We start from the raw sequence: 26,342 nt of genomic DNA on the forward strand, positions 1-26,342 counted from the left end.
TACAAAGAATACTCATCTGCACACAGGCTGGAGTCTGAGACTGCCCTGCCAGAGTCCCCCCGAGTGAGCTGGAGAGGTGAGTCAGACGCCTGGGTCAGGAAGAGCTGGGACTCATTTGGACCCATTCCTTGGAGAAAGAAAGGATGAGTCAGGCTGGGGGTGGCCTCATGTGAGTGGCATTGGGTGGGCACTAACTAGTGGCCTCCCACGTCAGGGAGCCCTTTACCCCTCATCCTCCTGAGTCCCTCCCTCCTGCTCACTCTCCACTGGCCCCCAACTTCCTACTCAGACCAGGGATTCACTGCCCACACCCAAGCACAGGGCCATTGTGTCTGTGTCTGTGGAGTGGAACAGAACTGTCAGCAGTACGGAAAGGAGAGGGGAGGGCCATAAACAGAGGGAGGGACAGGCCGGGAGGCGGGTAAGCCTTCCAGAAGGTCATCGGCCCGGGGAGGTGACCACGGGAAAGCCTTTCGCTCTGAGCTCTGAGGCAGTGAGCTCAGAGTTGGCTCTTCTGCCACCAAGCATGTGGCCTGTGAGCCAGGGACCCTGCCAGCGGGGAGGGGGCCCTGCCACCCTGGGATAACCGCGAGGCTCTGCAGACGGTGCACACGAACACACTTCAGTTCCTAACCGTAATGCCAGCAAAGACCAATGTGAAATGAAATGTGTGCACACAGTGAAGTTTGGTGCCTGTGGGAAAACTGGACCGAGTAGAAATAGGCCACACAAGACGTGCAGAGATGGCCGGAGCTGCAGCAACACCGATGAGGATCATCTCAGCAGAATACCAATGAGGGCTTTTGTTTTTAAAGGCAGAGGCTCCCTAGGTAGTCCGGGCTGGACTTGAACTTGAGAACACCTCGCCTCAGCCTCCCAAGGGCTGGAACTGCAGACATGCACCACCATATGCACCAGCTCGAGAAAGGGATGGCTTAAAAAGTTCACTCTGGGGCTGGGAAGATGGCTCAGTGGTAGAGCACTTGCCTTGCATGCATGAGGCCCTGGGTTCGATTCCTCAGCACCACATAAGCAAAAAGAAAAAAGCTGGAAGTGGTGCTGTGGCTCAAGTGAGAGCACTAGCCTTGAGCTGAAGAGCTGAGGGACAGAGCCCAGGCCCAGAGTTCAGGCCCCACGACCAGACCCCCCCACCCCCCCCAAAAAAAAAATTCACTCTGGAACTGTGTTGCCTATGAATGTATCTGATGAGGACTGTGGAGGGGGAAAGGGGAGGTAAACGCGTAACTTGAGGGTCCCCTGTACAGGCCCTTGTCCTACAGCCAGGGCCCTGGGGTTCCACCGAGGGAGAAGAGGGGACCCTGTTGGGGGAGGCACAGGGTGGAGCTTACAAGTTGATGGACTCCTCGGTAGACTTCGTGCTGGTTCTGGGCTCCGGGGGCACAGATTTCTGGTGCCTGAGGGGCACTGGGGCCTGCTGGGGTTCCCCCCGGGGAGGGATCACCAGCGGCAGCAGTGGCAGCAGTGATGGTGGCCGAGCCATCATGGTGGATACAGGGCGGGAGGTTGAGCTGTCACTTGTGCGGTAACCTGGGAAGCTGGGGGCTGGGGAAGGAGCAGAAAGAAGAAACCCATCTCCTGTGTTCTCAGAGCACTTCCTGACACTGCCGGGAGAGACAGAGGTTTTATAGGCCACAGCAGCTAGTGACCACACCTCTCCTGGTCCCAAGCACCCAAAACTTCTTTGTAGTGACCCAAGATATATGACTGTGCAATTGGTGCGCTGGGTATGGAGTCTGGAGGGTGTGGAGTCTGAGCTGAGCCTGGTGACCTGCGCCATTCTCTTTGGGATGACTACCAGTGCCCCTCACCCCATTGGCTAAGGGTCAGAGGAGGCAAGAAGGAAAAGAGTGCTGTAAAAACTAAGTTCCCCTGAAGGCCTGGTACACGGAAATGCACATCAGGGGAGCTCAGGGACGCAGCCCCTTCCACCGGCTCCTACAGCTCCCTGCCCTCGGACCTAGGAAAGTGAGCTCCACCCTACAGCCAGGTGGACCCTCAAGGAAGACACCTGGCCACACTTCTGGAATAGTACCTGGGGCCAGGAAGTTCCCTGGCAGGGTGAAGCCGAGCTCGGGATGGCTGGATGGGGCCCTGGTGAAGTGTGGGAGGGGGAGGATGTGGACAGCAGAGGCTTCCAGGACTCCAGTGGGCCAGGGGGCTGGGGTGCTGGGTACTCACGGGGGTGAACGGCACTGGGGCGCACTCGGTCAATTGGGGTCTGAGCCCGCGGAGGACATGGGATCTTCACAGCTAAGAGAAAAAGACCAACAGGTTGCAGGCTGGTTCTCCTGGAGCGAAGCACCCTGCAGCCTGAGTCCCACTTGACTTTTCCCTCCGGGAGGACCACAGCGTTTACCAGGCCCACCTTCCACACCCCTGACTCTGCCCATGCCCTATGGGTAGAGACCCCCTGTTCATTCCTGTTCCAGTCCAGAGCATCTCTAGGATGCATCTCCAGGCCAGGGAGAAGAGGGACAATCAGCAGACAGGGCTTCATGGTTGAAGCAACATCCAGTGGTTCTTTGCAGCTTCATTTGTTTGTTGTTTTTGTAACAGGATCTTATGTTTTCAGGCCGGCCTTGAACTCAAGCTATCGCCCTCACCTCAGCCTCATGAGTTGCTGGGAACTACAGGTGTATACCACCATACTCAGCTATCTGGCAATTCTTTAGATACTTCTGCTGGGGTAGGCCCTATAACATCCCCCACTCCTATCTTTCAGTGCTTCACCTTTTATTTTTTAGCTAAAAGTCACATAACAGCCACTACAAGGGCAAAGCAGGCAGTCATTCCCCATCCCCCATGCCCAAATAGAGACCGTCCTGCTCAGGCTGACTTGGAACTACAATCCTCAGACTTATCATCCTAACTAGCTAGGATTACAGGTGTGAGCCACCGGTGCCGTTTGTCTCTCTCTTCTGAGCTCAAAACCTCCCCCTGAAGCTGGTCAACAATCATCCTGACATTTACCTACTACCATCCCAATACCAGGACCAGCAAAGTGGGACCTTACAGGACAAAGGGGGCTGTACCGAGTTAAGGACCCTGAGATGGAGGGTTAGCCTGGGGTGGGGGGCGGGTTCATGTAATCACATGTCCTCCTGAGGGTCAGAGTCACCTGTGACCATGCAAGCGCAAGCCACAGCAATGTGCTTTGAAGATGGAGAAGCTGAAAGGCAAAGGCTCTCCGCTCGAGCCTCTAGAAGGGACTTGGCCCACAGAGCTCAGTGATATCGGCTTTGGACTTCCAACCTCGGGAACTAAGATACTAAGCTTGGGTTGCTGTTGGTGACAGCAGGCAGAGGAAATGGATACAAGGCAGTTCTAGACGGCTGTGTGTGTGTGTGTGTGTGTGTGTGTGTGTGTGTGTGTGTGTGTGTGTGTGTGTGTGTGTGTGTGTGTGTGTGATCTTGTGAGAGTGTGTGTGTGTGGGGCCCACCTGTTTTACGCTTATTTGAGGCAGTTGCCTGCAGCTAGTAAGGAGGGCTGAGCTGGCGGAGGTGTGCTTCTCCCTCCTGCCTCCCTCCCCACGCAGCCCGTAGCCTGCCTTCCTCTCGCCCTGCCCTCACAGGGAGCAGGCCAAGCAGCACCTGGAGGTCACAGGCTGGTCAAACAGGAGCCTTTGGTGGCCCCTGTGGGACAGGCAAAGGACTGGCACCGTGGACAGGGTGGGGCCGATGGCACCGGCATTGGAGGCGGGGCTGAGTGGGGGAGGGGCCCTGCCTGGCCCTCTTAGGTGTTCATACTGCTTGAGTCTGTCTTGGATGAAAATTTGGATGAAAATAAATGAGTGCAGGACAGCAGGAGCTCATCAGGAGCTCTGCCCGCAGACGGGTTTCCAACGGATACATTCCTTTCCTTCCCTCCCTGCCCCCCTCCCTCTCTGGGGTCACAGCCCCAGTGGGTCTCTAGTACTGGAGTTGTGTGGGCTGGGTGGGGTCTGGGAAAGCATGACCCACTGGACGAGAAGCCCCTCTCTGGGTGTGTGTGGGGGGGGTAATGGCAGTTCTGGCCCCTCTGCTGAGGGTATCTCCTCCTCTCTCTGTGTGTAAGGGACCCTAGACCAGGCTTCTTGGGCAGGGAGCTGGGGAGGCCCTGGCACGGTCAGGGTCATTAAACATTAGCCCTGTTTTTGTGCTGCTCAGTGATCCCTAAACCCAGGTCTGCAGGTGGGGTCCTGAGCAGCCACACGGTGCCTGGGCAGAGGGCAGGAGCGGCAGAGGGCAGGGGCATGGCGTCCCGCCCTCCTGGAAATAGGGTGGGGCCCGTGGCTTATTTGGAGGCAGGCCTCTGTGGATATAATTAAGGATCCTGAAATGGTGCTACCCTGGTTATACTGAGCCTCAAGCCAATGACAAGTGTGCTTGTGGGCGTCAGAGGAGAAGACGAGGCAGAGCTGGGGTGATGTGCCACTGCCAGGGGACAGGAGGAGGAGCACAGTGCTAACCACACCTTGATTTAGACTCCAGTCCCCACACTGCTGTTGCTGCTACTACTCGGCCGGAGGCCCTGCTGTGTGGCAGCTGGCTGTGGCAGCTGGCGTGGTCGTGTGTATCTAGTGTACCAGGAAGGCAGCTGTCAGTGGCCACAGTCAGACCCTTCTTCCTGAGGGAAAGCACCCACAGGGGAGCGGAGAGGCACCCCTTTTGGTAGGGCAGGCCCAGTGATGGGTCCCAGGTGGAAGCCAGCTGGCGGTGAGCCTGGACACCATAGCAAGCTGGTGACTGGTTCTGAATAAATGCACAGAGGTCAGGGGCTCCCGCTGGGCTGGCACTAGGGCATGGGGTCGGGATTGCCTGTGTCTCCTCTTCATCAGCCCCACTCCTCCTGTACCTGGTTTCCGCCTACCACAGGGTCTTTGAACTCACTGTTCTTCACTCACTCTTCAAAAGCACCGTGGCGGCTGTCCAGTCCTCCCCACAGACTGACGCCCTGACACAACTCGCCTATTACTTGCCCACTGCCACTCCCTAGGCTAGCAACCGCGTCACAGGTCCTGTTCACTGGAACCTCCCTTCAGGTCAGCTAGCAATCATTCATCGTGGATTCTTGCCTTTCAGGTATTTGCTTACAGGTCTCTTGCTCCCTGCTGGCCCCTGAGGGGACCACATTTTAGTGAGGAACTGTGGAGGGGCCCCCCAGTCAGGGAAGGCACAGGCCGTGGGCCTCCCTCACGCTGCACAGACCCAGGCCCAGGGCAGCAAAGGTGCGTAGGGTGGTTCAGCGCCCCCTCCCCCACACCCGTACCTGTCAATTCCTTCTCCCCGGCGGGTGGCTGAGTCCCGGTCGGGGGGGTCATGCGGCCTCTATAAAGGATCCCATCCACGCCCAGGATGTCCACCTCCGCCTGTTGGACGGCCCAGGTCCCAGGTTAGCGCTTCCGTCCAGAAGCCCAAGCTCGACACCCATAGACACCTGTGCCCGGGCATGGGGCCCCGCAGATGTCAGACTCACAGAGTCATAGTCCAGCTCTTCCGGGTCCCCGTAAGGATAGAGTGTGGTCATGTTGTATGTCTTCTGCCTGGTGGCGGTGTTTCGGGGCCCATCACCCCAGTCCTGCTGGGTGCTCAGGGGGTCCATGCCTTGCAACTGCAACTTCTGTTCCCTGCATAGGGCAGAGGCTCATCTGGAGATGCCCCGGCCCCTCCACGGGACCATAGGACGGTAGGAGGTTAGTTAGTGTGGAGGCTGGGACCCAAGAAGCCAGCAGGAGGGGAAACCAGCAGGTTTGGTTGTCACCTTTCTCACGACCTGGGGCAGGGTCACAGAATCTCTCTGAGCTCAGTTTCTCCAACTGTGAAATGGGATGATAATGGAAAACACCTCAAAGGGAAGCCTTAAGGACTCCACAAAGCGGGATATGCCAAGGTGTCTAGCACAGAGCCACAGCCAGGGCCTCACCCACGTTCATCGGGGCTGGCAGGGGCTGTGAGATTTAACGGGAGGCCTATTCTTTTGGGAAGCTTTGGGGCAGTTCTTGGTCTGCGGTAGACCTCCGATGAAGATGCTGGCCTCTCCGTCTGTGGTCCTCACCTTAGCATCTGCTGCTCCAGGTACTCATAACCATTGGCACTGGCCGGCCGCAGCCTCGAAGTTTTGCGGATGGTGATCAGCTGCCTGTGGAAAGCAGGGAGGCAGGGCTGCGGCCCCAGCAGGAGGAGGGAGGTGCAACAATGCCCCCCCACACCGAGATGCCACCTTCTCACTGGAACAGTCCCATGCTAAGACACAAGCAACTGTTCTTATAAAAGTAAAACCTAACTCAAGAGGCTGAGATCTGAGGATAGTGGTTTGAAGCCAGCTTGGGCAGAAAAAGTCCTGTGAGATTCTTATCTCTAATTAACCACACACACACAAAAAAACTGGAAGTGGAGCTGTGGCTCAAGTGGTAGAGCACTAGCCTTGAGCACAAAGAGGTTCATGGACAGCACCCAGGCTCTGAGTTCAAGCCCCACAACTGTCAAAAAAAAAAAAAAAAGTAAAACCTAGGCAGGTGATGGTGGCTCATGCCTGTAATCCTAGTTTCACAGGAGGCTGAGATCTGAGGATCATGGTTTGAAGCCAGCCAGGGCAGAAAAAGTCTGTGAGAATCTTCTCTAATTAACTACCAAAAAGCCAGAAGTAGAGCTATGGCTCAAGTGGCAGAGTGCCAACCTTGAGCAAAAAAGCTGAAGGACAGCACCCAAGCCCTGAGTTCAAGCCCAATAAAACAAAACCAGAGCAGCCTTGAAGAGGCCGGGGCTGCTCCACTCTTCCTGACACACAGACGCACACAGGCCAAAGTATACAGGACCAGGTGATGTCCTTCACTAGATCCAAGTTAAGCCACACTAGAACATACTGATCGCTAACATCTCATAAAGAACACAAAAGCACAAAGCAGCCAGGTCACTCCTCTAATCCTAGTTTCTCAGGAGGCTGAGATCTGAGGATCACAGGTCAAAACCAGCCCAAGCTGGGAAGTCTGTGAGACTCTTATCTCCAGTCAACAACCAGAAAACCAGAAGTGGCGCTGTGGCTCAAAGAACACCACTAGACTTGAGCAGAAAAGCTCAGGAACAGCGCCCAGGCCCAATTTCAAGCCCCAGGATCACCAACTCCAACACCATCGAAAAAAAGCAGAGAGCAAGCTCAGCCACTGGTGGCTCTGCGGGCGCCCCCTGGCGGCGGAGGGCCTTGGCGCCGTACTCACGGGCTGGTCATCATGGTCACAGGCCGATCGCAGGAGATGCACTTCACCCGCTCAAACAGCTTCCTAGAGGACACGGTGGGTGGTCAGCTGTCCCCAGGGGCTAGGGTGGGGGCTGGGAGAGCTGCAGGGTCCCTCCCTGCTCTCCCCATCCTTGGCTTGGGGACAGAAGGAGGGGGGTCAGCACACCTGTGGCTCCCTCCCACCCCAGACATCAGACATGGTCCTCCATGCCAGGCTTTCCTGGGGCCCTGGGGCAGCTGTCTGGGCAGAGTTCCGAGGTCCTAGGCTCCAGAGCCACTCCCACTGTGTGGTCCCCCACATCCCTCTGTGAGCCTCAGTTTCTTCATTTGCAGCATTTAAGGCTGGAGACCACATGGCAGGGGAGCCCCCTCCCACCCCTACCCTCGCGCCCCGGCCCCGCCCCGCTCTGCCCCGTCCCCAGGCAGCAGCCCTCACTTCCTAAAGCCGGCAGCACGGTCGGGGTCGAACCGAAGGCTGTCCACCACCAGCTTGAGAACCACGTGCCACAACTCCTGTATTTCTTTCTTTATCCCCTCCAGGTCGTTGGAGACCAGCTGCCAACCAGAGCAAAGAGAAGACAAGCTCATCAAGGAATGCTCACCCAGCCACCTGCAGCTCCAGAGAGAATATGGAGATGCCCTGTTGAGGGGAAGGCTCCAGCCCCGGTTAAGACTTTGCTCCCCATGCGTGTTCTTGGACCAGGGAAGCTGGAAGGTGAGCCTCCCAGCGGCCACGGGAAAAAATGCTATTAGCTGCTGCCTCCAAATCTATTGCTTAACTGCAGTGGTAGAGGCTCTCCGTGCTCCGGACATGGGTACCTTTGACACAGGTTCATGTAGAGTCTGTATGCAAAGTTCATTTGCTTTTCCTATGCTCATGAACCTGTGCAACCACCTCAACTACAGGACATTTGCTTCCCTCTCGGAAGAAGGCCCGTACGCTTGACCAATCACCCCCATTTCCTCCTAGTCCCTAGCAGCCATAATCTACTCTCTGCCTGGATTTACTTGTTCTAGAAATTTCATATGAAGGATGTCACATACTATGTGGCTCAAGTGGTAGAATGCCAACCTTGAGTGAAAAAGCATGTGAGGCCTGAGGCCCTGAGTTCAAGCCCTAGTACCCCCCCCACACACACGTGTCTAATCCTAGAATTTAGGAGATTAAGGCAGGTGAATTGTGGGTTTGAGGCTTGCCTGGGATACACAGCAACCTCCAGCCAGGGCTACATAGTGAGATTGTACCTCAAAAAAAAAAAAATTGAGCTGGGCACAGTGGCTCACGCCTGTAATCCTAGCTACTCAGGAGGCTGAGATCTGAGGATTGTGCTTCAAAGTCCAGGCAGGAAAATCAATCTCTCTCTCTCCCTCCCTCTCTCTCCCTCCCTCTCTCCCTCTCCCCCTCTTCCTCTCCCTCCCCACCCCCCCTCTTTCATTAGTGGCAGTTCTGAGGCTTGAACTCAGGGCCTGAGCACTGTTCCTGAGCATTTTTGCTCAAGGTTAGTGAACTGCCAAGCCACAACTCTACTTCTTGATTCTGTTGGTAGTTTTAAACTTTCCTACCTAGGCTGGCTTTGAACTGAGATATTCAGATTTCATCCTCTTGAGTAGCTAGGATTATAGGTGTGAGCCATCCACACCTAGCATGTAAGACACCAGCACTAGCCTTGAGCAAAAAGGTCAGAAACAGAGCCCAGGACCTGAGCTGAAGCATGAGGTCTGGTGCACACACACATGCCACAACCATCGAAAATTGTAAAGCAAATATGGCAACATATTACTGGTTATTAGATCTGGGGGTGAATGCATGTGGATACATTATCTGAGTATTTCTATTTTTTTTTTACTATGTCTGACACCTTTTCAAATAAAATGCCACTGTTCCCTTGGCTAAGTCACAGGAGACATGACAAGTTCTTCCTGCTGTGTTGGTCACTGGCTGCCATGTTGTGGGAGCACTCAGGCAGCCTTGAGGCGGCAGCAGTGGGATGAGGACCCGAAGCATCCTGCCTACAGACACGGGCACCATCTTAGAAGACACTCCTCCACCCCCTCCCCCAGGCAAGCCTTCAGATACGATACCAGATGTCACATTTGTTGTAACCTCATGGGAAGATCCTATGCTACCAAGCTAAATTGCTCTCAATTCTTTTTGTCTTATTTTTGTTTTTAGCTCTCAAATTATTACTATATGTATTTTTTGGTTGGTCATTGGGCTTGAACTCAGGGCCTGGGTGCTATCCTTTAGCTCTTTTGCTCAAGGCTAGCACTTACGGTTTTTAAGTGGTTAATGGAAATATGAGTCTCACTGGGGCTTTTTTGTCTGGGCTGGCTTCAAAGTGAGATCCTCAGATTTCAGCCTCCTGAGTAGCTAGGGTTATAGGTGTGAGCCACTGGCTCCTGGTTTTTGCTCTCAAATTCTTACTCCTTAAAACTGCACATCTAGCCAGGCACATCTAGCTACTCAAGAGGCTCAGATCTGAGGATCGCGATTCAAAGCAAGCCTGGGCAGGGAAGTCTGTGAGACTCTAATAAACCACCAGAAGAGCAGAAGTGGCGCTGTGGCTTAAGTGATACAGCACTAGCCTTGAACTGAAGAGTTGAGGACAGCGCCCAGGCCCAGAGTTCAAGCCTCACCACCCCCCCCCAAAAAAAAAAACTCTGAACATCTGCTATTAAAGACTGCTAAGTTCTGGAGTCGTTTGTATTCAGCAGCAAGTGCTAACACAGAGGTGCTCACTTTGGTGGCCAGGTCCTTCTTGACTTGCTTCAGCGCCTTCTTCCAGTCCGCTTCATGAGTTGACAGCTTGAAAAGCACGCTCTGAACCATCTCATTCATCTCCGTGGCTATTAGGTCCAGATCAGTCCTGTTTGCCTTGCTTGCCAGAGCACTTTTTTCAGCTTTCTAGGGAGACAGGGAGCACAGGGGACAGTGCTGGGTGGGGATGGAGGTGGGGCAGGAGATGCTGAACAATGTTCCATCCCTTTGGTTAGCATTTTTTTTTTTTTTTTTAGTTGGTCATGGGGCTTGAATTCTGGGCCTGGGCGCTGTCCCTGAGCTCTTCAACTCAAGGCTAGTGCTCTACCACTTGAGCCACAGCAACATTTCCAGTTTTCTGAATGGTTTATTGAAGATAAGAGTGTCATGGCCTTTCCTGACTGGGCTGGCTTTGAACTTCAATCTTCAGATCTCAGAGTAGCTAGGATTACAGGCGTCCAGCTTTTTTTTTTTTTTCTTTTTTCTTGTCTTGTTTAGAACCCTTGGGGTCTATGCTGGCTTAAACTCAACTCTGGATCTAACCAAGGTTTTCCTGTGATGAAGAAAAGACATCTGTCTTTTTAAGTATAGGTAACACTGTCACTAACCTGAGTTGCTGAAAAGAGGAGAAAACAGGACAACTTTTAAGAAGCTTCTCTGGCCTTCCAGTCTGAGTAGAGGCTGAGAGCATTCTGGAAGGTTCTTTGGCTGGCTCTGTCCAAGTAGAGAGCTGGGGTTGGGACCAGGGGGGAACAAGAGGCCAAAGACCTCTGCTTACTCACTTCTTTCAGCTCTTGCTCCATTGTGATTTTATCCACCTTCTCTTGAGTCAGCCTGTCGATCTGAGTCTGAAAAGACTAAGCACAGAGCAAAGGCAGGTAAGACATTCTGCAGCCCTGGAGAGGGAGTCTCCTGCCCTGATGTAATCACAGGGCCAGTTCAACTCCAATCTGCCCTGGGGTCCCAGTGAGAACTGCTGTCTGCTGACGCGTGGTGGCCAAGCGTAGGGGAAACCCTTGCTTCCCCTTAGCACTGCTTCCTCTCCACTTTACCAGACTCTCCTAGAGCAGCAACAGCAGCTAGCCTGCTTAGTGGGGGGCCTCCCACGCCCCCCTTTTTCTTCCAAGTGGCTAGCTCCCTTCATATCTGGTCTCCAGTTGAGTAGATCCAGGGTCAGCACTCTATATCTACCTTCAGATTTATCATGCTAGTGAGCCTGCTGTTCTAGAAAGGCCCAGAAATACTGAGAACTCAAGGAAGGGTCTTGCTTCCCAAAAATGACTGAGTTTAGGTCAAATGTTAAGAAGGTAACTGCTGGTACAGGAAACCCTCTTAATTATTTTTTTTGTTCCAAGACTGGGACTCCTACCTGGTCTCTGACACTTTGCCCATTGGCTAGTGCCCTACCAATGGAGCCATGTCTCTAACCCCTAACCTCATTCAGTGATTCCTTTAGCAGGTGTAACTCAGCCCTTCTAGGAACGAGTGACATGGAGGCTGAGGACAGATACTGTTGAGACCCTGTCTTATGCATGTGTTGTTTTTAATTGAAGTGTAATTTATACACTATAAGATATCCTCTGAAGCCTGTAATCCTAGCTATTCAGGAGGCTGAGATCTGAGGATTGTGGTTCGAAGCCAGCTAGGGCAAGAAAGTCTGTGAGACTCTTGTGACAAATGAACCACTAGAAAACCAGGAGTGGTGCTGTGGCTCCAGGTAGCAGGATGCTAGCCTTGAGCAAAAAAGCCCAAGGACAGTGCCCAGGCCCCGAGTTCAAGCCCCACAACCAGCCAAAACAAACAAACAAACAAAAAGTGTCCTTTGGCTCTGCAGCCTTCTGCACATCCCTTCTATGCATTCCCAAGGAAGAACTCTCCCTTGCCTGTCCTTCCCTGGTCCCCCAACCTTCCAACCTTGAAGTCTTCTAGGCGATTCTGGAGCCTTCCTATCGCCCGGTCCAGCACCATGTATTGACTCTTCATTGTGTCTATTTGGGTACCCCAAATTCTCTCAAGTTCTTCTTCCTAGATGAGGGGAGACACAGGCATCTGAAGCCTCTGCTTCAGCCTCTGCCATGGCTAGAAGGGGCCCACACACGCCAATTTGCTACCAGACAAAGCACCTGAGGTGTTTGTTGGAAGAAATTGTGTTGCCTGCCACCCACCTACTCACTCACCCACACACTCCCTGCAGCAAGCAGATGGCTTCTGCCTGCTGTAGCTGCCCTCCATCCACGTACTACCCCAGCCCTCCCTCCAGCTGCAGGGTGGATGAGGGCCGGGGTCTGGGGAGCCAGCTCTCTGCCCCCCAGTTCACCTCATCATCTTCTCAAAAGCTCTTTTCTGTCTGAGACACTCACCTGGAGCCTGGATTTCTGGAGGTTCTTAAACTTCTCCTCAAGTGATTCCATCATGGTCTCAAACCTGGAGGTGTCTTTTACTTTAACTAAAAGCAAAGCACGCAAAGGACAGCTTGGCTGTTGGGGGTGAGGAGGAAGATGACTGGCTAGAGCTCCTACTGCTGGTCATGAGATTAGAGACAGTGGGAGCAGTATGGAGGCAGCCCTGTCCCACAGACACACTCTCAGCTTTGGGCCAGGCAGCTAATGTTAGGTTCATAGAAGCTCTAACTAAAAATGAAAATCTAGTCCCGTGATCCTCAGATCTCAGCCTCCTGAATAGCTAGGATTACAGGTAGGAGCCACCAGTGTACAATCAATTGCCAGCTAGAGACCCAAAGAGCCCCTCTCCCCAAGAGACTGCACTGTTCCCAGAATAGACTAGTAAAAGGCTAGTGCTGAAGCCCAAAGAACAAATCCCTAGTGACTGATTAGTGATTCTGCGAGGGGAGCCAACTAAAGAAAGCGAGTGGTTGGGGCTGGGAAGGTGGCTCAGTGGTAGAGCGCTTGCCTTGCATGCCTGAGGCCCTGGGTTCGATTCCTCAGCACCACATAAGCAAAAAGAAAAAAAAAGCCGGAAGTGGCGCTGTGGCTCAAGTGGTAGAGCACTAGCCTTGAGCTGAAGAGCTGAGGGACAGCGCCCAGGCCCAGAGTTCAGGCCCCACGACCGGATCCAAAAAAAAAAAAAAGAAAGCGCGTGGCTGCTGCCCTTCTTAGGGCCAGGGTGGGCCTACCTAGATGAGTCAAGCTCTGTTTCAGGTTGGCTGAGAGCTTGGCGAACTCTGCTTTCAGGGAGTCCTGTGAGACAGGCATTTGGGCAATGTGGCCAAAGGAGTACTGGACAGCCTTCTTCTTGTCTTCAGGGCTCACAGCTTGAATGCCAAGAATCATGGACTGGGAAAGGGTTGGCCTGGCTAGGCTAGGCGAAGTGTACAATGGGGAGGATTTGACGAAGTATGGGTGCGATTCTTCTTGCTCTTCCGCCTCATCTATGACCATGGAGAAAGTAGTCACAGGGGAAGGCCCTGTGGCCAGACTATCTGAAAAGCCTCCTGAGGGCTCAGATAGCTCTGTGGTAGTCGGTTTAGTGGCAGAGGCATCCTTGAGTGCCTTGGCGGCAGCCTTCGCTTCCCTGGCTGCTGAAGTGGCTGCAGCTGCATAGGCTGCTGCCGTGGCGGCGGCCAAGCTGGCAGTGGTCTTGGCTCGTTTGAAGGTGGAGCCAAGATGCTTACCCCGTGTTTCAGAAAGCTCATCCACCTGGGTTCCACGTGTGGGGGTCTCCTCAGAGGTTCCCTGAGGTTGGGGGTAGGAATATTCACCCTCTATTTCTTCAACAGATGGGAGCTGGCGGGCCACCATCCTGTGAGACTGGTGTGGCTTCAGTGGACTAGGCCACGAGTATCCTACCTCCCTGGATGGCGGTATGGCCGAGAATAACTGCCTGGGAAGAGGCTGCCTGGAGACTGATGGACCTGGGGCAGGCAAGTCCAAGAAGGGCCAACTGTCTGGGGCAGGGCCAGGTGTAGGCCAAGATGCTGGCACTAAACCTGGTGTTGTACCAGGCTCTGGTGCAAGCATGGCCTCAGCTTCCAGCCCTGTCTCAGTCCTAGGTGCAGGTACAGGCCCAGGCCCAAACCAAGACAGTGCAAGTTCAGGTGTAGGCCAAGACTCAGGTGGGGGCCCAGGCCCAGTCCCAGATCCAGGTCCAAGTCCAAGTTCAGGTCCAGGCCCAACCCCAGGCAGTGTAAACCCAGTTGCAGGCCAAGACTCAGGTGGGGGCCCAGGCCTAGGTCCAGGTCCAGGTCCAGTCCCAGGTCCAGGCTCAGGTCCAGGTCCAGGTCCAGTCCCAGGTCCAAGTCCAGGTCCAGGTCCAGGTCCAGGCCCAACCCTAGGCAGTGCAAACCCAGTTGCAGGCCAAGACTCAGGTGGGGGCCCAGGTCCAGGTCCAGGCTCAGGTCCAGGTCCAGGTCCAGTCCCAGGTCCAAGTCCAGGTCCAGGTCCAGGTCCAGTCCCAGGTCCAAGTCCAGGTCCAGGCCCAACCCTAGGCAGTGCAAACCCAGTTGCAGGCCAAGACTCAGGTGGGGGCCCAGGCCCATGTCCAGTCCCAGGTCCAAGTCCAGGTCCAGGCCCAACCCTAGGCAGTGCAAACCCAGTTGCAGGCCAAGACTCAGGTGGGGGCCCAGGTCCAGGTCCAGGTCCAGTCCCAGGTCCAGGTCCAGATCCAGGTCCAGGTCCAGGCCCAACCCTAGGTAGTGCAAACCTAGTTGCAGGCCAAGACTCAGGCGGGGGCACAGGTTGAGGCCCAAGCCCAGGCACAAGCCCAGGTCCAGGTCCAGGTCCAGGTTCAAGTCCAGGCCCAACCCTAGGTAATGCAAACCCAGTTGTAGGCCAAGACTCAGGCAGGGGCCCAGGCCGAGGCCCAGGTCCAGGTCCAGTCCCAGGCCCAATCCTAGACAGTGCAAACCCAGTTGCAGGCCAAAACTCAGGCAGGGGCACAGGCCCAGTCCCAGGTCCAGGTCCAGTCCCAGGCCCAAGCCAAGACAGTGCAAGACCAGGTGTAAGCCAAGTCTCAGGTGGGGTCACAGGTGCAGGTGCAGGCCCAGTCCTAGTCTCAGGTCCAGGTCCAGGTCCAGTCCCAGTCCCAGGCTCAATCCTAGACAGTGCAAGCCCAGGTGCAGGCCAAAACTCAGGTGGGGGCACAGGCCCAGGCCCATGCCAAGACAGTGCAAGCCCAGGTACAGGCCAAGACTCAGGAGGGGGCCCAGGCCCAGACCCAGGCCCAAGCCCAGGTGCAAATCCAGGCCCAAGCCCAGTTGCAAGTCCAGGCCCAAGCTCAGTTGCAAGTCCAGGCCCAAGCCCAGGTGCAAGTCCAGGCCCAAGTTCATGTGCAAGTCCAGGCCCAGGCCTAGATACTACAAGCCCAGGTGCAGGCCAAGGTGGTGGTGCAGGCCGAGGCCCAGGCCCAGCCCCAGGCCCAGCCCCAGGTGCAGGTCTAGGCCCAGGCCCGGGCCCGGGCCCAGGTGCAGGTCTAGGCCCAGGCCCAGGCCCGGGCCCAGGCCCAGGCCCAGGCCCAACCCTAGATAGTACAAGCCCAGTTGCAGGCACAGGCCGGGGTGCAGGCCCAGGCCCAGGCCCAGGACGCGGTGCAGGCCCAGGCACAGTCCCAGGCTGGGGCACAGGCCCAGGCCCAGGCCCAGGACGCGGCGCAGGCCTGGGCCCAGGCGCAGTCCCAGGTTGGGACACAGGCCCAGTCCCAGGCCCAGGCGCAGTCCCAGGTTGGGGCCCAGGCCCAGTCCCAGGCCCAGGACGCGGCGCAGGCCCAGGCGCAGTCCCAGGCCCAGGCGCAGTCCCAGGTTGGGGCCCAGGCCCAGTCCCAGGCCCAGGACGCGGCGCAGGCCCAGGCGCAGTCCCAGGCTGGGGCCCAGTCCCAGGCCCAGGACGTGGCACAGGCGCAGGCCCAGGCCCAGTCTGGGGCCCAGGCCACAGCCCGGTCTGGGGCCCAGGCCACAGCCCGGTCTGGGGCACAGGCCACAGCCCAGTCTGGGGCACAGGCCACGGCCTGGGCCCAGGCCTGGGCCCGGGCCCCAGCTCAGGCCTGGGCCCGGGCCCCAGCCCAGGCCCAATCCAAGACAATGCAACCCCAGGTGTAGGCCAAGACTGAGGTGGCTGTGCAGGCCCAGGCCCAGGCCCAGGCCCAGGTCCAGGCCCAGTCCCAGGCAGGACCTGGGTCTGGTCTAGCTTTCCCACACCACTGGGTAGAACCACATGCACAGGCTCTAACTGGGCTTTTGTGTCAGCATATTGTCCGGAGGTAGGGCGTTGGACACCATCCTTTAGGTCCTGGCTCTGGGCAAAGGTGGCCTCTCGCAACGGCTCACCAGTCTGCTCACTCCTTGGTTGAACAAGTACCTGCAGAAAAAATAGGGGCAAGGAAGTTGGGCTGGCTCCCCTTCCCTTTCCCCCTCCTCCTCTTCCTCTTCCTCTCACCCCAGTGAACATGGCCTCATGAAGGCTACTCCACAGCACCACGTCCTCAGCTTTGGGGATGTTCTGAATCTTGTTCTGGATGGTAACCTGTGCAGCAGGGATGGGGTATACAGGTATGAGTCCTGGGGGTGTGTGTGACACCATTCATGTGGCCCCATTCCTGCTCAGGGGCAGCTGTGGTCCACAACACCCCCAACATTTACAAAGCAACCTTTCCAGACCCTGTCCTCACCCTGTCCCTCCCAGTTCCCCTGAACCCAGAGTGGAAGGATGGGGCCCACAGCCCTCACCACTTCCCGCTGCAGGGCACTTGTCCTCCGGGTCTGCATTTTTAAGCCTTCAGAGATGACATCTACTTTTTCCGGGCGAATCTGTCAAATGAGCCGAATAAGCTGAGGATACAGGTTCTGATCCCAGCACCGCTGCTTTTCCTACAGCACTTGGTGACTAAGCTTGAGAAAGGAGAAGGGAGTTTCTTTCCCAGGGATGGAAAAGGAAAACTAAACAAAGGGTTCCAGATATATAAGTTTGGGAAATCCTGGGCTAAAATATTTGAGTTTTGTACTGTAGGACTTCTCAAAATCATGAATAGGCAAAAGAGAAAAAAAAAAAAAGAAAGAAAGAAAAAGACTCCAATAAGAAAGCATTGTTTCTTGCATAGATTTGTTCATGGATCGTTTTTAGTGTTTCATGGCTCTAAAGGGCGCTGTCTGCGCCAAGACTAAAGTTCAAAAGTAGCTAAACCTTGGCTGCAAGGTATATCTATATTTATATGTACATATAAAGAGATATCTGCTATATATATCTATATAGATATATATACCTATATATATCTGGGGTATAGAGATCTGCTTTCTAACTCCAGTTTGGACTTGCGGGCTATGGACTGGGGGCAGTTGCCTCAGGCTTCTGGGATTGTGTCTTCCACGTCACGAAAGGCAGGGGTGCAGGTGGAGCTGGTCCATGTACCCATGTTGGGTTTATCCTGCTTTTTATTTATTTTTTTGGGTCCGGTCGTGGGTCCTGAACTCTGGGCCTGGGCGCTGTCCCTCAGCTCTTCAGCTCAAGGCTAGTGCTCTACCACTTGAGCCACAGCTCCACTTCTGGCTTTTTTCTTTTTGCTTATGTGGTGCTGAGGAATCGAACCCAGGGCCTCAGGCATGCAAGGCAAGCGCTCTACCACTGAGCTACCTTCCCAGCCCCTTATCCTGCTTTTTAGTGTGCACAGAGTTTTCTACTAGAGGAAAGATGTCCTCTTTCTGTTAGGTTGGTGCAACCGAAGCCTGCAGTTGTTGAGACTACTGAGTACCAGACTGAGATGAGGCCAACCTGGAGGAAGGCACCACTGAGAGACTTCCATGTTTGTGAGTACTAGAGTTAAGTGTACCTGAAGGCATCCCTAGACTTTTCAGTAAATGACACAGTAAGTTTTGTTATTTTTTCCTAGGTCACAATGAACTGGGTTTCTGCCACTTACCACTTGATGTCACAACACGGTAGAACAAGGAGTAAAGCATGGCTACAGAGAGCTAACCAGGACAGGTGCCAAGTGGCTGGGCTAGCTCAGCCCCTTTCTCTTTCCCCATGGCTACATCTCCTAGTTTTTCCTTATTGTACCAACCATCAGAGGTCTGATCAGCATGGACAGTGTGGAGGATATTGGGGAGGTGGCTACCTTCTCAAATATATCCCTCAGCATGTCCATGTCCTTCATGAATGACTCAACAGTATCCTTGAACTGATGGAGTTCAGTGAGCAAATCCTGCACAGTCTGCATCGCCTGAGGGGGAAACAAGACTGTGAAATGGGTGTAGCTGGTGTCGAAGCTTTCTGATGACAGCCATCATCCTAGGACTTCTGTTGGTTCTTTCAAGGTTTAGGCTGGAATATACTCAGAGACCAGCAAATGATATTCAAAACAATGGGTGCTCAAGTCTCAGGAGGCTCTGGGTAAGAAAGGAAGGAAAGGAGCAAGGAAAGACAGGAAGGAGGGAGGGAAGAAGGGAGGAAGCTAGGAAACAAAACAATATATGAGATCATACATCCATCTTTGAAACCTAACTCAGGACAATGGAAATGGAAACAGAGTAGCAGGACTGCTGTAACACAGTAAGTCTGTGTTGCTAACATGTACAAAGCCCTAGTTTCCATCCATACTGTGGAACCTGGCAGCACTTATGGCTCATGCCTGTAATCCTAGCTACTCAGGAGGCTGACAAAGCCAGCCTGGACAGAAAAGTCCTCGTGAGACTCTTTTCTTTTTCTTTTCTTCCTTCCTTCCTTCCTTCCTTCCTTCTTTCTTTCTTTCTTTCTTTTTTTTTTTTTTTTGGTCAGTCGTGGGGCTTGAACTCTGGACCTGAGCGCTCAAGGCTAGCATTCTACCACTTGAACTACAGCACCACTTCTGGTTTTCTGGTGGTTTATCAGAGATAAGAGTTTCACAGGCTGGGAAGGTGGCTCAGTGGTAGAGTGCTTGCCTTGCATGCATGAGGCCCTGGGTTCAATTCCTCAGCACCACATAAGCAGAAAAAGCTGGAAGTGGTGCTGTGGCTCAAGTGGTAGAGCGCTAGCCTTGAGCTGAAGAGCTGAGGGACAGTGCCCAGGCCCAGGGTTCAGGCACCATGACTGGCAAAAAAAAAAAAAAAAAAAAAAAAAGAGTTTCACAGACTTTCCTGCCAGGGCTGGCTTTGAACCTCAATCCTCAGATCTCAGCCTCCTGAGTAGCTAGGATTATAGGCGTGAGCCACCAGCACCCGGCAATCCATGAGACTCATCTCCAATTAACCACTCAAAAATGGGAAGTGGTGCTGTGGATCATATGAGTGCTAGCTTTGAGCACAAAGAGACTCAGGGACAGTGCCCAAGCCCTGAGTTCAAGCCCCACAACTTACAAAAAAATACAGAATGGTACTAGCACAGAGTGTCATAGAGTGGAAAGTCTAGAAATAAACCCAGAAGTCTACAGTCTAAACACAGGCAACAAGACCATCTTTACAAATGATGCAAGGACAATAGATACAATTGTGAAAATATGAGCTGGAGTTGGGCACTGATGGCTCATATCAGTAATCCTAGCTACTCAGGAGGCTAGGATCTGTGGGTTGTAGTTCAAAGTCAGCCTGGGCAGGAAAGTCTGTGAGTCTGTGAAACTTTTTTTTTTTTTTTTGGTCGGTTGTGGGGCCAATACTCTGGGCCTGGGCGCTGTCCCGTAGTTCAAGGCTAGCACTCTACCACTTGAGCCATTACGCCACTTCTGGCTTTTTCTGCTTATGTGATGCTGAGGAATTGAACCCAGGGCCTCATGCATGCAAGGCAAACGCTCTATCACTGAGCCACCTTTCCAGCCCCTCTGTGAAACTCTTATCTCCAATTAACCATAAAAAATCCAGATGTGAAAGTGTGGCTCAGTGGTAGAGTACTAGCCTCGAACAAAAAAATCTCAGGGAGCCGGGCGCTGGTGGCGCACGCCTGTAATCCTAGCTACTCAGGAGGCTGAGATCTCGGTTCAAAGCCAGCCCGGGCAGGAGAGACTGTGAGACTCCTATCTCCAATAAACCACCAGAAAACCAGAAGTGGCACTGTAGTTCAAGTGGTAGAGTGCTCGCCTTGAGCTGAAGAGCTGAGGGACAGCGCCCAAGCCCAGAGTGCTGTTTTGGTTGTAGAGGGATTAAAATGAGGGGGGAAGTTGGTTTTTTTAAAACATTTTTTGGTTGGTTGTGGGGCTTGAACTCTGGGCTTGGGGCTGTTCCTGTGCTCTTCAGCTCAAGGTGAGCACTCTACCGCTTGAGCCACGCACCACTTCCGGTTTTCTAGTGGTTTTATTGGAGATAAGAGTCTTATGGACTTTCCTGCCCGGGCTGGCTTTGAACAGTGATCTTCAGATCTCAGCCTCCTGAGTAGCTAGGATTACAGGCGTGAGCCACCAGCGCCCGGCTCTAACACTTCCTGTTTAGCTAGGAGATGTTACCCACCATGACCAGCTATTGAGTGAGATGGGGAGGGGAACCCAAATGTTTGCCTCAGCTGATCTCCAACTGCCAAGAGGAGGGAGTTTTGAAATAAAAAGAACAGGTCTAAGCCCAGATTCCTCAAGGTTTTTTTTTTTTTTTTTTTTTTTTTTTTTGTTGTTGTTGCTTTGTAGGTCACAGGGCTTGAACTCTGGACCTGGGCGCTGTCCCTGAGCATTTCAGCTCGAGGCAAGTGCTCTACTGCTTGAGTTACAGCACCACTTCTGGTTTTCTTGTGGTTCATTCAAGTCTCATGGACTTTCCTGCTTGGGCTGGCTTTGAATCATGATCCTCAGATCTCAGCCTCCTGAGTAGCTAGGATTACAGGCGTGAGCCACCGATGTCAGGCAGATTGCTCAATTAAAAAAAACAACAACTGGTAGGCAGAACAAAATTATTAATAGTGCCATCATTCTCCATGTCTTCTCTCCCTCCCCCAATTGCAGCCTGTGATGCTGCTCAGCATTATCACTACAGGGGAGAAAACCTAACTAAGGGTTCAACCTTGCAGACCGAAGGGTAGCTTCACAGAGAGATGTGGAATCTTGAATGCTGGAAACTGTCACTAGGGGGAGCAAGTGTGCAGGGCCGCGTGGGAAGCATGGGAAGGTCCTTGCTTGGCAGGAGGCTGTAGGGATCAGATGGCCCATGGGAGCTCAGGTTGTTTTTTTGTTTTTCCTCCCTCTCTTCTTTTCTCCTTTCCTTTTTTTTTCTTTTCTTTCTTCCTTTTTTCCTTACCCTACCTTGCCCCCCACCCCTTCTCCTGCTTCTGCATGCTCTCTTTTCTTTTCTGTGCTGGTCCTGGGGTTGAACTCAGGGCTTGGGTGCTGCCCCTGAGGTTTCCCCCCCCTTCCCCACCCCCTTGGCTAGAGCTCTACAACTTTAGCCAGAGCTCCATTTTCAGTTTTTATGGTGGTTAATTTGTAGATAAGAGTCTCACCGACTTTCCTGCCTGGATTGGCTTCAAACCGCTAGCTTCAGACCTCAGCCTCTGGAGTAGCTAGGATTATAAAGCATGAACCACAGGTACCCAGCCCCTCTCTCTGGTGTTTGCTATGTACTAGCCCAGGCTGGTTTCAAACATGCTACCCTCCTGCCCGGCCTCCTAAATGCTAGGATCATAAGCATGCAACACCATGCCCAGCAGAGCCCAGATTTTCTAGTCCAAAAGTCTTTGTCAATGTCTAATCCAGCACCTGCCAAAGCCTGGGGACATATTTTTTTGGGGGGGTCTGGTCGTGGGGCCTGAACTCTGGGCCTGGGCACTGTCCCTCAGCTCTTCAGCTCAAGGCTAGGGCTCTACCACTTGAGCCACAGTGCCACTTCCGGCTTTTTTCTTTTTTCTTATGTGGTGCTGAGGAATCGAACCCAGGGCCTCATGCATGCAAGGCAAGCGCTCTACCACTGAGCCACCTTCCCAGCCCCTGGGGACATTTTTTATTTGTACAATTAGGGGATGCTTCTAGTTCATACTAGCTAGAGAGGGAGACTCAACATCCTGTAGTGCACAGACCAGCCCTGAGCCTTGAAGAATTATCTGACACAAACTATCAATAGTGCTGAGACTGAGTTCTGGAATCCAGCCCTTCTTATCTGTGACATGTGGTTGGGCCCATGCCCCAAATTTGATGGTGTCCTGACCAAGAGACAGGTCCCTGGTACACATCTGTAGATCTTCCCAAGCCTCAAGCCCACCAAGGGGCAGCATTCACTCTTTCTGGGATGGGTGCAGGGGGTCGGCAGGCTTCAGACTCCCTTCTATATCCCCCTTGAGGGGCATTTGACAAGGGTAGCAGAGGCCCCTAACCCACCCAGCCCAGAATGGGGGGTGGACGGGGCAATCGAGGCAATCATCAGGACTGACATGGCATATGGCCCGCCAGCCTCACTGGCTGCTGGGTGCAGACACTTAGCAAAGCAGCTTGCACCATTCTAGCACTAGCTACCATAGCAACCCGCTTCAATGGGTCATTGTGGTAACCCTAGGCAACCTAAATCAAGTTGGAAGCAGGCATCATTCTCTTAACGGAAGGGATATTCCTTATCTGTACAAACAGTCCTTTGAGGGCTGTAGGAGCCAGGTCTGAACCTGTCCATGAAGCCCTCTCAGGAGCTGGGTGGGTGACCTTGTTCAACTGCTTAGGGCAATTAGAAAATTCTGTAACCCTTTACTCACTCTCCATTTGCAGGCTGGGGGTAGGCTGCCATAAGGGGCTGGCATAGCAGACATCAGTGCCTTCTGTCTGTCCAACCTGCGAGGCTGCCACCATCTCCTGCAGCCTTGTCTCCGGCAGCACTGTCTATGTTGTCTGGTGTGGAGCCACACCAACCCTGTTCTATTCCTGTGTATATGGAGTATCTTTGCTTTCTACTTCTCAGTGTCTTTGAATCTAAAGCATGTCTTGGGCTGGAGACATGCATCAAGCAGGTAGAGCGCCTATCAAGTGTGAAGCCCTGAATTCAAACTCCAGTGTTTAAAAAAAGTATTGGCCGGGCGCCAGTGGCCCACGCCTGTAATCCTAGCTACTCAGGAGGCTGAGATCTGAGGATCACGGTTCAAAGCTAGCCTGGGCAGGAAAGTCCGTGAGATTCTTATCTCCAATAAAACCACTAGAAAACCGGAAGTGGTGCTGTGGCTCAAGCGGTAGAGCACTCGCCTAGCGCTGAAGAGCGCAGGGACAGTGCCCAAGCTCAGAGTTCAAGCCCCACAACCGACAAAAATAAATTAAAAAAATAAAAAAATAAAAAAAAAATTAAAAAGTATTGTCTTGGGGCTGGGAAGGTGGCTCAGTAGTAGAGTGCTTGCCTTGCATGCCTGAGGCCCTGGGTTTGCTTCCTCAGCACCACATAAGCAAAAAGAAAAAAAGCTGGAAGTGGCACTGTGGTTCAGGTGGTAGAGCGCTAGCCTTGAGCTGAAGAGCTGAGGGATAGTGCCCAGGCCCAGAGTTCAGGCCCCACGACCGGACCCAAAAAAAAATTAAAAAAAAAAAGTATTGTCTTTTCCATAGCATAAAATTGGAGGATTTTTTTCTTTGTTCTATTGCCAGTCTTTGTGTTTTGTTCCATAAAACATAGATAAAAATAGGGACATAAAGCCAGGCACCAGTGGCTCACAATCTGTAATATAGCTATTCAAGAGGCTGAGATCTTTGGCTCACAATTCAAAGCCATCATAGGCAGGAAAGCCTGTGAGATTCTTATGTCCAATTAACTATCCAAAAAAAAAAAAAAAAAAGCCCCAGGTTGGATTCTTCAGCTCCACATAAGCAGAAAGAGCCAGAAGTGGCATTGTGGCTCAAGTGGTAGAGCACTAGCCTCAAGCTGAAGAGCTGAGGGACAGTGTCCAGGCCCACAATTCAGGCCCCATGAATGACAATAAATAAATAAATATCTCTTTTTAAAAAAATAAAGCTAGAAGTGGGGCTGTGGATAAAATAATAGAATCTGAGCAAAGGAAGCTCCGAAAACAGCACCCAGGCCATGTTCAAGCCCTAGACTTGTGCACATACACGCACGCATGCACAAAAGTACTATTCCACGGTGATTGGTGCCAAGCATCAGCCCTGTCTAGCAGTGATTTCACTCCCCTGAAAGATCCTGGTTCCCTGACCAGTCCCTCCCTCCCATTCTTCATCTCAGAAAATGAAGAACCTGAGTTGGCTCTACAGATAGGCTCTGCTGGACACTCCACATACGTGGAATCTCACAGGCCATGGCCCTGTCCTGAGTTCTCCATGAGGCCCCAGGTTCCTCCCTAAAATGTCTGTACCTCTTAGCCTTGGCACAATGGGATCCCGCTCCCCCTACCTGCCCCAGGCTCAGGCCCTGGTGTTCCTCCAGGATACTAGGGCCAGCTGACTTGCTGAGACTGCAATCCACATGTTTCTGTGCTTCTAACAGCCAGCCTAGGTAGGGTACCTGGAGGTGTCAGGTTCTGTGCCAGGTACTTGGTGTGCACTGCCATTCAGTGTGGTTTTTTTTTGTGCCAGTCCTGGGGCTTGAACTCAAGGCCACAGCACTGTTCCTTGGCATTTTTTTTCTCAAGGCTAGTTCTCTAGCATTTGATCCAGGGCTCCACTTCTGGCTTTTTGGTGGTTAATTGGAGATAAGACTGGCAACTTTCCTGACATACACTGGTTATTTGTCCACACTAACTGCATGCCGGGGAGGTGAGCAGCTCTCAACCAGAGGGCTTAGCTCTGCCCCCAGCTCCGCCCATGATTAGCTGCTGGACATCTAGTGAGTTAAGGAGAGTCACTTTCCTGGCCTTCGCAATGGGGACACTGCACCCTCCTCCCTCTACATGGCTACTTCTCATGGCTTTGTATTCCCATGCTTTGTCCATCTGTCTCTTCCAGTAGGCTGAGAGCACCTGGTCACCATGATTACAACAGTGCCACCTCAACATTTTTTTTTTTTAATGGAGGTGAGTATCATGTAACACACAGTTGGATGTTTTCAAGGGCACAGTTCAGTGGTGTTTAGCACATCAATAGAGTTATGCATCTATCACCTCTATTTAGCTCAGAATCTGTTCATTACCTCAACAAGAAATCCCACACTCATCATTCCTTATTACCCTCTCCTCAGGCCCAGGGAAACCTAGACCTGGGTCTCTGCATTTACCTATTCTGGGTGTTTTGTGTAAATCACACACCATGTGTTAGAAGAGGGAAGCAGTGGGGTTTGGAGGCTTCTGGAAGCCCGTGTTACCTTTACTATAGCCTCCTCGTTGCACTCCGTCTTCTTCTGGAGCTTGAGGAAATGCCACAGGTCCACCATGGGCCGCTTGTCCCCTGTGCTGCTCTCTAGGAGGTGGATGGTGGAGGGCAGGGTCTTCAGGATGGACAGCTGACTCTCTAGCTTGTTAATGCGGCTCAACACAGGATCAGAGTTGTCAGGCTGCTTTAAGGATGGAAAGATGGGCTGAGCAGCAACTTCCTTGGGTGCAGGCATCTCTGAGGTCTCGAGGAAATCCTCTTCCCCGGAGAGGTCCTTCTTAAGCTCGTCCAAATGAAGGTGTTTCAAGATGCCCTGGAGCACGAGATGCAGGGCCCTGAAGTTCACCACTCCATACTTGGGAACAGCAATGTTGGTCAACTCAGCAAATGTGAGGGACGGGCTCATCTTGCTGGAGTGTAGGTTGATAGGAAAAGGGTTTTGGGTTGTCCTTAAGGACAAGTTGCTTTCAGTGGCCCAAACTGCTGCATAGGCAGAAGCTTGGGAGGTGGCTGGTCACAGTGATCAAGGAAAGAATTGCCTCTGTCCTGAAGCTGATTGGCTTTTGGTTACTAGGAGACCAGAGAACATGATCAAGACACATGCTTCTGAGAGCCTGGGCAGGCCAGGTGCACTGGGGTGCACTTCACCCAGAAGAGATGACCCATTAATATTTGATGAATATTTGAATAGTGAACTGGCAGCCTCTTCATTGAAGCCCTCTGATCACGTAAGGCTGATGGCCCTTCCTAAGAGGTCTGGAGGGAGGGGATGGAAATGCAGCTTGCTCCTCAGAAGTCTCTAGAATCAGGACTGAAACCAGATTTCTTTCTTTTTTTCTTTTCTTTTTCTTTTTCTTTTTTTTTTTTTGTCGGTGGGGCTGAACTCTGGGCCTGGGTGCTGTCCCTCAGCTCTTCAGCTCAAGGTGAGCACTCTACCTCTTGAGCCACGGTGCCACTTCCAGTTTTCTGAGTGGTTTACTGGAGATAAAGAGTCTTGGACTTTCCTGTCCAGGGTTGGTTTCAATCATGATCCTCAGGTCTCAGTCTCCTGAGTAGCTAAGATTACAGGCATGAGACACCAGCGCCCGGCTTGAAACCAGATTTCTTTTTTTTTTTTTTTTTTTAAATTTTTTTATTGTAAAGATACTATACAGAGGGTTACAGTTACATGAGTGGGGTAATGAGTACACTTCCTCTTGAACATTGTTACCCCCTCCATTGTTTTCCCCCTACCATC

The 26,342-nt window shown here is 52.9% G+C and overlaps 1 protein-coding gene across 1 annotated transcript; it reads right to left on the reverse strand.

Annotated features, from left to right (window-relative positions):
* LOC138816087 (uncharacterized protein C16orf96-like) lies at positions 1–25,825 on the reverse strand. Its single transcript, XM_070005649.1, has 20 exons — positions 25,098–25,825; positions 18,053–18,157; positions 16,668–16,748; positions 16,378–16,464; positions 16,022–16,299; positions 15,311–15,906; positions 14,431–14,839; positions 13,125–14,278; positions 12,352–12,437; positions 11,906–12,016; positions 10,774–10,848; positions 9,974–10,138; positions 7,670–7,788; positions 7,214–7,276; positions 6,055–6,138; positions 5,476–5,626; positions 5,269–5,368; positions 2,200–2,271; positions 1,350–1,563; positions 1–127 (listed from the first exon to the last, which is right to left on the reverse strand). The coding sequence occupies exons 1-20, from the start codon at positions 25,509–25,511 to the stop codon at positions 112–114; spliced, it is 4,380 nt and encodes a 1,459-aa protein (XP_069861750.1). The 5' UTR covers positions 25,512–25,825; the 3' UTR covers positions 1–111.
* Between the last annotated feature and the right edge of the window lie 517 nt (positions 25,826–26,342).

Source organism: Dipodomys merriami, unplaced genomic scaffold (genome assembly GCF_024711535.1).
Source record: "Dipodomys merriami isolate MVZ:Mamm:240054 unplaced genomic scaffold, mDipMer1.0.p SCAF_680, whole genome shotgun sequence".
Taxonomy (NCBI): domain Eukaryota; kingdom Metazoa; phylum Chordata; class Mammalia; order Rodentia; family Heteromyidae; genus Dipodomys; species Dipodomys merriami.